This window comes from Fusarium graminearum, chromosome 4 (assembly GCF_000240135.3).
Source record: "Fusarium graminearum PH-1 chromosome 4, whole genome shotgun sequence".
Taxonomy (NCBI): Eukaryota; Fungi; Ascomycota; class Sordariomycetes; order Hypocreales; family Nectriaceae; genus Fusarium; species Fusarium graminearum.
Window position 1 is genome coordinate 1,534,799 of NC_026477.1, and position 14,122 is coordinate 1,548,920.

The window sequence follows — 14,122 nt, forward strand, 5'->3', positions numbered from 1 at the left end:
TGCCCTTGTTCTTCCTCTTAAGCTAAAGAACCAGTCTTTATTGTGCCCTCATTATCCATTCCCAACCCACGCGTCAAGCGCAGCCCTGGAACATATTGCTAGTTCCTCTTCGTGGTATCATTTAAATCTTATAAACATAACTACATGGTAAAAGGTAAACCGCACATTTTCGCCTTTCTTAAATGAAGTGTTAGTGTCAGACCACTATGATATTGTGGTCGTCATTCCATGTCTGCTGAAGCGCTTTCACGCAAATCAGCATACCGTCGCACGTCGAATCGTTTACGTTCCCAACCCTTTGCCCTCAACCGCTCAATTCTTGCCTGTAGCTCTGGTGATCGAGCCTTGTCGGCGTTTGGTGTGGCAGATGCAGCCGGGACCACAACCCTTCTGGGTGGTGATAGCGGCTTCTCTTCCTCTCGTACAATACTTTGCTGCTGGTCCAGCTCCGCCTCGATGAAATTGAGATGTCGAAAGACCTGGCGTTGCAGACCGGAAAGAAGGGCACTGTAGCGATGCACAGAACGAGCATGACGAAAAGGGTCAAGCTCTGATTGCATTTGAGGCGCAGCCTCGTTCTGTGCAGAGCGTGGTGTGAGGATCGATCGGGGAGTCTGTGATGAGGAGGTCCGGAGAGCTGGTGGTATAGAAGATTCATTTCCAGAGAATTCAGGTGACGATGAGCGTGCAGGTCCCAGGAAGCTACCGAGGCCGAGTGTTGGTGAATCTGGGCGCTCGAGTAACTCCATGGGCACATCGCTGAATGTCACTCTCTTCTTCTTTCGTTTGTAGGTGGGTGCACTTTGGATGGATGATATTGATGATGCAGGAGATAGGCTGTGGGACGACGTCCATGTTGATGAAACATATGAGCTCACAGAGCTATCGGCTGAGTGAAGGCAAGGCAGTGTCGTCGTGGTTCCAGATGGCCTTCGTAACAAAGCCGGGCCGACAGTTGAATCTGCGGCATTGATGAGTGTCGACGCGCGTTGGTAGTGGTCACGAGCCTGGTAAAGGAGTGTAGTGCGTGCTGGTACACCCTGATCAAGTGCACGAGCGAGCATCTCGAGCGAGTTGGCAGCGTAAAAATGAAGGTAAATGAGATAGGCTGGCTCAACAATACTCTGTGTAACGTTAGACTTATACTTTGTCTTCACGTTGACAAGACAACTTACAGAATCCTCGAGCTTATTCAAGATATCGCTGCACCTAGTCGTACAAGGACGGTAACGGCAGTTGATAAATTCTTTTTTGACATCGGCAATAACATTTGACCACTCAGTAGACGTAAAAGGTAGAGCGTTCATTGTTTCTTGGCTCGTCCGGGGGGGCCATTCAGGGACTGAGGAGGCGCGGCAAGTCTCTTTGCGCGACGACATGGATAACGATGATGCTCGCGAATGCCAGGGCGAAGAAGTGGTTGCATGAATTGGTTGAGGCAATAAAGCAGCCATGTTAATGGGTGATATCGCGCGGTAGAGGCAGTCCCAAGGCTCGTATCCGGGTGTTGGGATCAAAGTCTCGAGGCAAAGTGGGCAGAGGCTGTTCCGGGGCGTTACAATATAAGAGTCCGGACTGAAGGCGGCGGCGCGCGTGGCGTGGCCAAAGTTTGTGCAGCCAATATGCCAATATGATGTTACCAGCGATGGTTCGTTGTCAATTCAGTTCAGTTCAGCTCAGTTCCTCATGGTCAGTCTTATGCATAGACTGTGACCTCGTAGGACAGAAGACTCGAGGACTGTGACGTGACGCGCGAGTGTCTTTAATGGCCTCCCCTGGTAAGGAGGGGCAAAAGAGAGACACGTCTGAGTCTTTCCGTAAATTGATTGGTGAGACAATGGACGAGTCAATGGTTAGTTCCGCAGCACGAGGCGAGTTTGCAAGTGACAAGTTGTTGAAAGCCGGACTTGGGAGTTTGAGATCGCGTTGAGATGGCAGAGACAAGACAAGACGTCTTATCAGAGTGATGAGTTTTTGAACGTTGGAAAACGGAAAACGGACGGGAAATACACATGTTTGTGTGATCGTGGTGCTTGCGGGTAGTCAACAATTCGACTGGAATTCAAGATATCCGAAAGCGGTTGGTGTTGAGCATATAAACGCCACATCGACAAACCATGTAGCCAGTGTCAAAGTCGTCCAGGTGACGAACGCAACTCCGATAGCTATGGCTATCGGCTACAATGCCCCCGTGGTCGGGAACACCGATCTCTGGGCAACGAAGATCGCTGCTGGGCTTGGTCTCGCCCTTTGTGTCAGCGGCGCTTGGTTGCTAGGCGGTTTTACAATAGTTGTGACGACGACGACGACGCTGTTGGTAATAATATAGTCATTGATAGACAAGGCTAGTTAAAGTGCCATTGTTGATACAAATGATTCATCGCAAACACTGGTGGGGGAAACATGACTGGCAGAGTCGCTGTGACTTACACGATGTGGGATATTGGAGTTGAGAAGGGCTGAATAACAAAGTGTGTGTCTTGTCACACTTGCACACTTGATTGAGCCAGCAGGCACTAACACAAAGTCAGAAACTACTTAATCTTGATTCATCCACAAACAGGGATGGCACACACTCGTGGGATGACAGATTCAACCCGAGCACTAGCTTCCACCCTCGCTCGACGAATATACTCGGCCTCGTCCTTCGGGCTAGGTTCAGCTGATTGTGCTATGTTGCCTCAGTTCGAATCAACGTTGCTCTACTGTAAGAAGGTTCAAATATGCCTCATCTGTTTGCCTTGATCACCGCCCTGATACGCGAAGAAACTTCAAAGATGCATTTCTTCCTTGAAAAACCTCGACAGTCACACTCGAGATGTAGGTGGTCTACGATCCTGCACTGTAGTCTAGTGTATTCCGATTAAGCCCAACTTAGGTTCTAGGTTTCGCGCCGCCTATCCGCGCGATGTTTAGATCATCTTGTGGGTGGGCCGACCCGATGACCGCGGGGCCGCATCGATCTCTTATCTCTATACAGGGGTTCCATCTCTTTCGTTCCTTTTGTGTTGTTTCATGGTCGTTGTGCTGAAACCGGCCATGTGCGGACCATTTCCAATGAATATAGCAATCGGCGTATGTGAATGTTGGGCACTGGTGGGGATGACGTGGATGACCTGGCTGATAGACACGAAACAAAGAGTGACAGGTTACAACATAGTATAACGCGGACCGCACTGGACCGCACTCGCAGTACAAAAGGTACTGCCGGGCTTGGTGGCGTGAACATCAAAACGCCAGCGTCTCGGTTCCAGAAGATTGGTTCAAACAGCCAGTTGAAATAGCAGTCAAGGTCCAACCCTCACGCCCTCTGCTGCGTATTTTTCAGGTGGCAGCAACATCTCGCGGCCTAGCCCGCTCATCGACTATCGACGGTTGCGAATGCAGGTCCGCCTGATGCAGAAATCGTTGGCGGTTGCGGGAATTGATATGTTGTGAGCTGCATATGTGCAACTTGGTACCTGCGTCTCTGGTCAATTGAGGCTCAGGTCCCGCTTTCTAGACCCCGCTCTGTGTCTCTGTCTTTGTCTCTGTTTCTGTCTTTGTTTCGGCCTGGGGATCCTGTTTGCTCCCGAGAACGTCGGCTGCCGTAAGCGGGGGCTGGTTACGGTCAGCCGCGTGGAAGAGCATTCTGACACTCGCAGAAATCCTATGATCTCGATTGTTGACCGTTCAGAGTAACGCTCTTCATCGTTCAAGGCTATAAACTTTCGCCAAAGGATGGCCTTGGAGCCCCGCTTGGTCAATCAACAGGTCATGGTGGTCGTCGTAGTTGTTGCAGAGAGGAACTTTGTGTAGATAGTTACTTTGGACCACGACAAATGTAGTTATGATCATCTACATCACGCAGTAACTTCTTTCCCCAATCAATATTCGTAGTTGAATGTAGGGTGGCCATTCTTTTGCATGGAGAAAAATGCTTCCTAGATTACTCCTTCTATCAAATAACACTCAAACGCCATGGCCATTGTTTTAACTGCCTATTGTATTTCGTGACAAGTCACCCTACGCCGATGGGTTGGCGGGGCTTTGCTCTTCCGTTTCTGGAGCCGGCTCGGCCGCTGCTGGTGTAGTAGTTTCAGGCTTAGCACTCTCCTCCTTCTTCTCTGCATCCTTCGCATTGCCCTTAATACCGTGAACCACTCGGAGGCCTTCGGCCTGTGTGGTCATCGCATCGAGCTCGCGTTTTCGTTGAAGGCGGACTTTGATCTCCTTGGCCATATCTTCCTGAGAGACAAGAATACCTTCCTTCTCAGGGTGACCCTCCTGAAGTCCCATCTCCTTGATCTTGACCTTGCCTGAGGCGACCTCGTCATCACCAAGGAAGATTGCAAAAGGCACGCCGTTAGCCTCGGCTGCCTTGAATTGCGCAGGAAGCTTAGGCTTGACTTTGTAGAGAAACTCAGCCTGTCAATATGTTAGCCTTCTATTCATCGGGTTGACGACGTCCAATAGTTTGATGCCCAACTAACCTTGATACCAGCTTCCCAAAGCTTAGCGCACACCGACATGCGCTCCTTCAAAAGCCCTTTCCGAAAGCCATGACATAGACGTCAACGTCATTGCTGCGGACGGCGGCACTCTTCTCGGCAGCCAACTTAGCCTTGGTAATAGAGAAGATTCTGTCGACGCCGAAAGAAATACCGACACAAGGAATTTGGCTCTTGCCAGAGAACATGCCGACGAGGTTGTCGTATCTGCCTCCAGCAGCCACACTTCCAACGCCAACAGTGGGGTCATCAGAGCGGTCATCATCCTCTCCGCCCTTCTTGCCCTTCTTCTTGGAAGGCTTGGAATCCGTATTCTCCTGACCGGGGGTAACTTCGGGGGCAGAACCTTGAGTGACAACCTCGTAGATGAGGCCGGTGTAGTAGTCAAGACCTCGAGCCAGGCTGAGGTCAAAAGAAACCCGGTCCAGGCAGTTGAAAGCCTCGAGGTATTCAAAAAGAAGTTCAAGATCCTCCATACCCTTCTTCATGGACTCGTTGGCGGCCAGACTCTCTGTGCTCTGCAACTTCTTGAGCAGATCTTGCTTGCCCTTCAGGACAACCCACTCTCCAATTCGGTCAGCGACCTCGCCGTCGAGTCCCTTTTCCTCGGTCATTTCCTTGCGCACATCAGCCCAGGGCAGCTTGTCGAGCTTGTCGACAGCCGAGGAGATGGTGCGGATCTTGTCTTCAGGCACGCCGCAGACCTGGAAGATACCGTCGAGGATCTTCCTGTGATTCAGCTTTATCGTGTATCCACCGTTCCAGCCAAGCCCCTCAAAGACTTCTGTGATGATGCGGAGAACCTCGGCGTCGGGCAGCATGGGGTCGTAGGTTCCAGCAATGTCGAAATCGCACTGGTAGAATTCTCGCATACGGCCCTTGGTCATGGCGGGCTGATCTCGACGGTAGACCTTGGCAATGTGGTATCGCTTGATGTTCTGGATTTGCTTGTTCATGGCGAGGAAGCGGGCGAAGGGGACGGTCAAGTCATATCGCAAGGAGCAGATCTCACCACCTTGGTCGGCGAGATCGTAGATGAGCTTGCTGTCCTCTCCATATTTGCCGGCGAGAATCTCTCTAAGCTCGAAGACAGGGGTATCAATTGTGACTCCGCCGTGGCGCTTGAAAACTTGGGTAATGGTGTTGAAGATATGATCACGAATGACCATATCCTTTCCCTCCCCTTGGTGGACGTTAGGATTGAGATCCTATGATGTGGGCATTGCCTGGCCATGTTTACTTACAGTCCTTTGTGCCCTTGGGGGTCTTGAGCTCGAATTTTGTCTTGGGCGCCATTTCGAGTGTTTCTTGCGACGTTGTTGAAGGCGGGGCAGTGGTGGTGGAGGGGGAGAAGTAGGTAGAAAAGGAAGTGAGGCGGGGCAGAGAAAGGGCTCTGGCAGTAATGGAGGGGCCTGAAACTGGAGGTGTGCGGGTAAGTGCAATATACTGGCGGGCAGGCGCAAACGACAGCGATCTTGCTGTAGTTCTTAATAATGGTCTGGCCAAATGCAATCTGGCTGAGGCTGATCTTGGCTTCATCCCTCTCTACTCTTTGGTGGGAGGACGAACCTGAGTCCCTTTAATCGAATTGAAACTTGAGAATCCACTTCGAAATGCCCGTCATGCGAGCGGCGTCGGCGGGACAGACTCTGACTGGGCTATGCGTCACAGTTTTTTTGGAACAGCCAAATACAAATTGAATTGGGTTGCACATAGAATTTTCTATGGCTAGTGCCCGAGGTAGGCTGTAATGGAATAGATCTGACCAAAGAAATTCCCTTTTAAGGACCATTGGTGGGGTGTCAGACGGTATCAGATACCCTGTGACTGACATGACCTGGGTATGAGCCGATCATGGAATACAGTTGAGCCTCATCTCAACGGTGCATTTATATAAGCATTGACTATAGGTTGGTATATTTTCAAACCCAATCAATAACAACTACAAGATGCTCTATTGAACGAATTCCCTAGAACCAATCCCCTTCTATCTTATAGCTCATACACTTGACTAAAAACTGACCAGTATTTGGATTGTTGTCTGAATACTTGGAGTCATGATAAGCGTCCACAACATGTGTGTCATTGAACAGAACCGGTACAGTTTAAAATTCAATGTTAGTATATAACTTGATTTTTTTATATACCTACAAACTTTGTGAATTGCATCTAAATGGTTACTTTAGAGGTAGTCAGTAGTAAATGTGTATTGCCTGATGTAGGGTATTATTAGTCGTTAGAAATAATAACAACCGAAAAAAAACTCTAAAATGGTCTTATAAGAAGACTTATCTTACAATTGGAGAAATAATTTCTATGACCTCGAGCTGAGACGAAACAGTCACTTATTAGTCTAAACAGCCGTTTTTCACATTCTTAGGAACAGGCAGGACAGAAACTCGTCCAGTAAATTTAACTCATTCCCACTAGTTAGCTGCTGATTTATGCCAAGACTCAGCCATGATTATCCTTCGTCTCGTTAGTTAGGAATCCGATGGAGTGAGTGGAGTGGCAGATTAATACAAGGCAATCTGGTCTGACCATCAGCTCGGGCAGGATTCGATCCGAGTCCGAGTTCTGACAGCGCCGTGGCAGAACGGAAATTAGGATCGATGAAATCAACAAGGCATCATTGGTTGATGTTTAGAAAAGGTCTGTATACCAAGTCCATGACGGCGTGTCTTTATATAGCATCAAAGCTTTGTGTCGATGGATTAAACTCGTGATGTTTGCCTATTCCTCTAAGCGACCCATTAAGCTTATTCCAACACAGTGTCTTGCACAATTATTTCTATCCGCGTATTCGCCCGTCGTGATCACTCCCTGTTAACTGACTAACTATAACAAGGTCAGGGCCAAACCAGTCAACAAAGTTAGATGACAATAACTTATTGATAAAGGCTGAGTCCTACGCGTCTCTTGTTTCTTCCTTTTTCTCTTGGTATTCTCTATTGTTCATCTCAGAACATATCACCCGGTTTTATCAATTCGAGGTGCTCACTAGTGTCGTATCTCGTATCGACACCAGCTTATTTACCTCTCTAACCGCTAAGAGACAGCAACAAAGGGGGTCTGACTATAACTGCCTATAGCCTGTACCTTCCTTATATGGGGCTCCGTCAATTGTCATCTGCCTAAGTGTATTCTTGGTGGTCCTACATCATTCAATCATCGACTTTTTGTCATTGACGCATTCATTTTTCTTATATCTCTTTCTATTATATTGGGTCGTATCGCAAATGACCATCTTATCTTGAGCCATCTCTTCACCCCTTGCGACGGCAAAGGACCCCTGCCTTGTATCTTGTCCCATACTCAACCTACAGAGCCCACACCCCCAGACCATCATGGCTACAAATCATGAGCCTATAAATGAGAAATCTATAGACTCTTCGCCTGGTCCTCAAGATCAATCAGCCCAGCATACCAAAGAAGATGAAGTGCATGCAACAGCAAAGACAAGACCTGAAAGGACAGCCAATTTCAAAGATTACATCGTTAGTAGCATCATTGATATCCTGTCACCCCAGTTGTAATATCTCTAACACTACCCAAAGCGAATTTTCTCCTACGCAACGAAATGGGATTTCTTTGCATATGCTGCAGGCTTCATTGCCAGCATTGGCGCTGGAATTGTAAGTGTTACAAAAATACCCTCTCAGAGTTATACAGATGATACTAACACCATCCTAGACACTACCGTTGATGAATGTGGTCTTTGGTACGGCATTACAAAATTCACTCACGACATGCCAAACTGACATCAAATAGGTCAATTCGTGGGTAACTTTACCGACTACTTCCTCCCAGGGAGCACAACCTCGCAAAGTGATTTCAACAGCAGCGTTGATAAGCTAGCATTGTACATGTTCTTCCTATTCTTAGGACGTTTTGTTCTCAATGCTATCAATAAGTTCGTGTTTCGCATGATAGGCATCAGGTTATCTTCTGCTATCAGGCTTCACTACCTAAAGTCACTCTTTGGCCAGTCTATCCACGTCCTCGATTCAATGCCTCCTGGCTACGCCACTGGCACCATTACATCTACCGCCAATGTCCTACAGCTGGGGATATCAGAGAAGTTAGGGATCTTTGTCGAATATAATTCAACCATCGTCGCTGCGCTCATTGTGGCTTTTGTGAAGAATTGGTCCCTTACTCTTGTCACATCCTCGATCATCCTATATCTTTTCCTCGTTTTGGGCGTCTTCTTACCCATGATTCTCAAAGTCAATGCTCTCATTACAAAGGTTACCATTTCTCATCTTTGATTCCGTATGACTTTATATTAACAAAATTCTAGTCCGAGGGTAGAGCTGGTGCAGTTGCCAGTGAAGCTCTGGCGAGTGTTAGAATGGTAGCAGCGTGTGGCGCAGAATCACGTATCTCCAAGAAATATGCTGCTTTTGTGGAGGAGACAAGACAGCACGGTAAACTTCTATCTCCTCTTGTCGGAGGTCAACTTGGCTTTATAGTGAGTCCTCCGTGTTAAGAGAGAATCTCGCGCCTATTGACACAAACAGTTCTTCGGTTTATATTCCGGTTTCGCACTCTGCTTTTGGTATGGCGCAAAGTCATACTCTGAAGGTAGACTGGATAATGTCGGAGATGTTCTCGTGTAAGTCTATCTTTCTACTGGCCTACACTGTGCTCACTATTTCAGCGTATTGCTCTCTGTGATGATTGTTGTGCTCTCACTGGAGCGTACATCCACACCACTTCTTGCTGTTGGAAAAGCCACTGTTGCGGCTTGCGAGTTCTTTGTCGTAATCGATGCACCACAGCCCCAAAAAGGCCACCTGAGAGAGCCTGAAGTTTCATCGACACAGGATATCGTTCTTGAAGGTGTCACATTCGCATACCCCAGCCGACCTCACGTGAAAGTCTTGGACGATCTCAACCTGCGAATCGAAGCCGGAAAGATCAACGCCGTTGTTGGGCCATCTGGATCAGGCAAGAGCACAATTGTTGGTTTGATCCAGAGATGGTATACTCTGCAAGACCAGCACGTTTTGGCCAAGGTTATCGAAAAGGAGAAGAAAGGAGGAAAGAAGAACAAAAAGGAGGAGAGTGAGGAGGATGAAGATCTTGCAAACCCCGTTGAAACAGAACCAGAAGAAACAGGCCCCCCTGTCGAAGCCCGCGGACGCATCACCACATCTGGTCAGCTCTTGGATGATATTGAACTCAAATGGTGGAGATCGCAAATCGGACTTGTGCAACAGGAACCATTCCTTTTCAACGATACGATTTATAAGAACGTCGCTTATGGTTTGATCGGAACACCCTGGGCAGATGAATCTGAGGATAAGAAGATGGAGTTGGTGAGGGACGCTTGTCGAGAAGCTTTTGCCGATGAGTTTATCGACAGGTTGCCTGATGTATGTGTGAAGCCTTTGCTGATTTATCTATGCTAATATGTTTCAGGGATATGCTACTTTAGTAGGAGATAGTGGAGCGAAGCTCTCTGGCGGCCAGAGACAGCGACTGGCCATTGCGCGATCTATTGTACGAAAGCCCAGTATCCTGATCCTGGACGAGGCTACAAGCGCTATTGACGTACGAGGTGAACGCATTGTCCAAGCAGCACTTGACAGAGTCGCCAAGAACCGAACTACCATCACAATAGCACATCGTCTTTCCACAATCAAGAAAGCAGATCGTATTATTGTGTTAAAGAAGGGCAAGGTCGTGGAATCAGGAACACATGATAGTCTCATCGCTGTCGACGGCGGTATTTATTCCGGTCTTGTTCACGCACAGTCTCTTTCGCTTGGGGAGCCTACTGAGGCTGGGTATGAGTCCGTTGAACCCGAGGATAAGCCAGAGCTTGCCAACGTCCCGAGCGTCGCAGCTTTAGAAGTTGACATGGTCGTCGATGCTATCAAAGCAAAGAAAGGGAGCCCCTTTGCGAGTTTCAGCCGCTTGTTCCTCGAGAGCAAGAACATATACCCTGCCTTTGCCCTAACCCTCTTCGCTGCCGCTTGTGTCGGATCTGGAGTACCATTACAAGCCTGGATCTTTGGTAAAATCATTGTGTCCTTCAACACTATCGGAACCGATGCAGATCTTTCTGAAAGCAAATTCTGGTCTCTGATGTTTGTTGTTCTGGCGGTAGGTATAGGAGTCAGTTACTTTGTCGTGATTTTTGTGGCAACTCGAATGTCAGCAACTATCCGAGCCAAGTATCAGCAACAGTATTTCGACGCTGTTATGTTTCAGAAGACATCCTTTTTCGATAACGAAGACCATTCTCACGGAACAATGACATCAAGACTAGGAACCGATCCAAAACAGTTGGAAGAGATGATGGGACTGAACATGGCGAGCGTTTTCGTTGCACTCTTCAATGTCACAGGGGCTGTCACTATCGCCTTTGCGCACACCTGGAAACTAGCAGTTGTTTCGTGCTGCGTTGTCTTGCCTGTAATGATCGTCTCGGCTTATTGGCGCTTCAAGTACGAATTGGCGTTTGAAAAGATGAACAACGATGTCTTCGCGGAAAGCTCAAAGTTTGCGTCAGAATCGATTGGCGCCTTCAGGACTGTCACTTCTCTGACATTAGAAGACTCGATTTGCTTACGATACCAGAATTTGCTCGAAGAGCATGTTGTCTCAGCATACAAAAAGGCCAGATGGGTGAGTATACTCTTCGGGTTTTCTGATAGCGCTAGCATGGCATGTCAAGCTCTCAACTTTTGGTGGGGAGGTCGTCTGCTTTCCAGATATGAGATTGGTCTCGTTGCATTCTTTGTCTGTTTCAGTAAGTACCCGGCTTTCCCCTATCTCCTTCTAGTAAAACGAGTGGTCACGTAAACATTCCACTGTTTACGGCCAACGCTTCTTGGTGCTCCTGAACTTGCCAATGTTGCTAACAATCACGCTGTGGCGATTACCAACGGCAGCGAGGCAGCTGGACAAGCTCTTGGGTTTGGTCCTAATGCCGCTCTTAGTTCGGCGGCCGCTGATCGTATTCTCAAGATGAGAGAAAGTCGACCTCGAGATAAGGTGTCTACCTCACAAGAGATACCTGATACCGATGGCGGAATGTCAATTGAGTTGGACAACATCTACTTCAAGTACCCAACTAGAAGCACGCCTGTTTTCAAAGGACTGAGCCTCAAGGTTGAGAAGGGGCAGTTTGCAGCTCTTGTTGGAGCATCTGGATGTGGCAAAACATCGATTGTGTCACTGATGGAGAGGTAAGAGACTGAATTATCTTGAAGGTTTCTAGGGCTGACTTGTGTAGATTCTACGACCTGGACAAGGGTCGGATCCTACTCAATGGAAAGGACTCGACCGACATCAACGTGTTTGAGTACAGAAAGTACTTTTCTCTCGTTGCTCAGGAAGCCACACTCTTCCAGGGTACTCTCAGAGAAAACATTCTACTTGGCGTTGACCCCTCGTCAATCACAGATGAGCAGCTGCACCAAGCCTGCCGTGATGCTTCAATCCACGACTTCATCGTTTCTCTGCCAGAAGGTTATAATACGGGAATTGGCAGTCGCGGTGTTTCACTTTCAGGTGGCCAGAAGCAGCGTGTGGCAATCGCCCGTGCTCTTATCCGCGACCCCAAAGTCCTTCTGCTTGACGAAGCCACAAGTTCACTCGATTCGGAAAGTGAGAAGTTGGTGCAGGCGGCATTTGAACGAGCTAAAGAGGGACGGACAATGCTTGTGGTTGCACATCGACTGGCTACAGTACAGAACGCAGATGTCATCTTTGTATTGGGGGATGGTCAGCTGCTTGAACAAGGCAGCCACGTAGAGTTGTTGAAAAAGCGAGGCGTGTACTGGCATATGGTAAGTTCTTTAATTTTAGTGACTACTTCAATGCTCAAAAATGCTGACTACCTCTACAGTGTCAAAGCCAAGCCCTCGATCGTTAGGACTGGCATCTGATGGACGGGCCGCGAAAGGACATGTGGTTCTAGCAAGGCACATACACAAATGGGATATATATTTCTTCGTATCTAGGGTCTCTACTTAGACTTGCACTCAAAATCCAGGGGTCATGAATGATCACAAGGCACCCAAAAACCGAACCTCCAACTCTCATGATCTTGTTCATAAATTGCAACATATTCTAAACTCGTGAAATAAGCTAAATTGTCTTGATACCAAATCAAATAGCATTACGTGCGCCAGTCTATGCTTTTGTTTCCCACATGTCTTGAATTTCTTTTAGAATATCTTGGGGGTTAGTCATGACGAAATCATGGCTTCCTGGCAGAATCCGCCAGCGCACATGCTGTTCGCCGCCAACAAGAGACAGTGCATCGCGACGATAATCATCTGGGTTGATGATCTCATCAGTCCTGGCCAGCAGAATAGCTGTGGTGCCAGGAGCACGTTGAGCCAGCTTGGCCCAAGCATCGTGCTGTTCCATGAGAGGCGCAAACCGAATACTCGACATGAAAGCTGGGACAAAACCCTGGTGATGGGTAACTGCCCAGCGCACATACTCCATAACTCGCTTCTCTAGCGGCGTAGCGGCTTTGCCGGATGCTGGGTTCACTTCCGCCTCGACGACGTTGAGCGGTGGCGTCGTGACAGATTCAACGGGCGCCCCAGGAGACGGCCTTGCCGACGCAGCGATGGGTTTCTGGAGACGATGACGTGTTGCTACAGCCAAAATGCGCTCAGGGACGAGACCAGAGACGAAGAGGAAGCGGGAGATACGGCCAAAGGAGGCAGCGCGGATAAGTCCTGCCGGGGCGAGAAGGACAAGATCACGGACAAGGTTCGGGAAAGCATTAGCAAAGTGAATAGCAATACCGCCGCCGAGAGAGTATCCAACAAGCCTGAAAGCATTCGTGCCCGTCCAAGCAAGGGGGCTGGAAGCTAGAACGAGAAGCATCTGAGAGACGTAGAGACGGGCATCGTGAGGAATGTCAGCGACACCATCAGAGAAGCCACGGCCAAAGAGATCCTAGGATATGTTAGTTCATGTATCAAACGAATGGATGAGGGACTTACAAAGAGCATCACACGGTATCCTCGCTTAGAGAGGGCGAGAGCAATAGGAGCAAGGGTGATGCAAGGCGTGCTAATGCCATGAACAAAAAGGACCTTTTCGCCATCCTCAGGGCCAAACTCGTAGACGCGAGTACTTCCATACTATAACAGAGTTAATAGGAATTATTCTTAAGGTTACAGTCTTACTCACCGGAGTCTCAACATCTCGAGCACCCGGAAATTGGTCAGGTTGATACACTAGGTTCTTGACCTTGTCAGCATTGGCCTTGTCATAGACGCCCAGCTTGAGTGGGTTGCGAATCGTCTTTGGCTGAACGGGATAGAGCAGCGCGCGAGCGACGACAAGAAACAAAACTGTCGAGACAACGGTCGTTGTCGCCACGAGAGCTGTTGAAGTATCTTGAGACGCCATATTTAAAGGTGAAAGTTTAAGAATATCGAGGTACTGAGAACAGAGTTGGGAGTCGAAAAACGTGGGTGAGAGGATTGGTCAACGCTTGTTCAGCCACGCCTGATTGTGTATCGGGCTTGATACAATAATGCAGCCACAGTGATTAAACCAAGTAGAAATGTCTTGTCAACATGTGAAGATAAAACAAACCACTAATTTTTTATTTTTTTTTATTATTATTATTTTTATTTAGAATGTAG

The 14,122-nt window shown here is 48.2% G+C and overlaps 4 protein-coding genes across 4 annotated transcripts; 1 reads left to right on the forward strand and 3 right to left on the reverse strand.

Annotated features, from left to right (window-relative positions):
• Positions 1–221: 221 nt before the first annotated feature.
• Positions 222–1,454, reverse strand: FGSG_06879 (uncharacterized protein; the record flags this gene model as incomplete). The annotated part of the gene is made up of 2 exons (XM_011328237.1): positions 222–1,124; positions 1,176–1,454. The coding sequence occupies 2 exons, from the start codon at positions 1,452–1,454 to the stop codon at positions 222–224; spliced, it is 1,182 nt and encodes a 393-aa protein (XP_011326539.1).
• Positions 1,455–4,005: 2,551 nt separating this feature from the next.
• On the reverse strand, positions 4,006–5,786 carry FGSG_06880 (histidyl-tRNA synthetase; the record flags this gene model as incomplete). Its single annotated transcript, XM_011328238.1, has 3 exons — positions 4,006–4,407; positions 4,547–5,673; positions 5,735–5,786. 3 exons carry the CDS (start codon positions 5,784–5,786, stop codon positions 4,006–4,008), a joined length of 1,581 nt encoding a protein of 526 aa, XP_011326540.1.
• A 2,051-nt stretch (positions 5,787–7,837) lies between these two features.
• On the forward strand, positions 7,838–12,381 carry FGSG_06881 (uncharacterized protein; the record flags this gene model as incomplete). The annotated part of the gene is made up of 12 exons (XM_011328239.1): positions 7,838–7,987; positions 8,048–8,125; positions 8,184–8,211; positions 8,262–8,740; positions 8,794–8,964; positions 9,014–9,108; positions 9,154–9,871; positions 9,918–11,129; positions 11,179–11,253; positions 11,400–11,692; positions 11,740–12,295; positions 12,355–12,381. 12 exons carry the CDS (start codon positions 7,838–7,840, stop codon positions 12,379–12,381), a joined length of 3,882 nt encoding a protein of 1,293 aa, XP_011326541.1.
• A 260-nt stretch (positions 12,382–12,641) lies between these two features.
• FGSG_13007 (uncharacterized protein) lies at positions 12,642–13,883 on the reverse strand (the record flags this gene model as incomplete). The annotated part of the gene is made up of 3 exons (XM_011328240.1): positions 12,642–13,424; positions 13,472–13,612; positions 13,662–13,883. The coding sequence occupies 3 exons, from the start codon at positions 13,881–13,883 to the stop codon at positions 12,642–12,644; spliced, it is 1,146 nt and encodes a 381-aa protein (XP_011326542.1).
• Between the last annotated feature and the right edge of the window lie 239 nt (positions 13,884–14,122).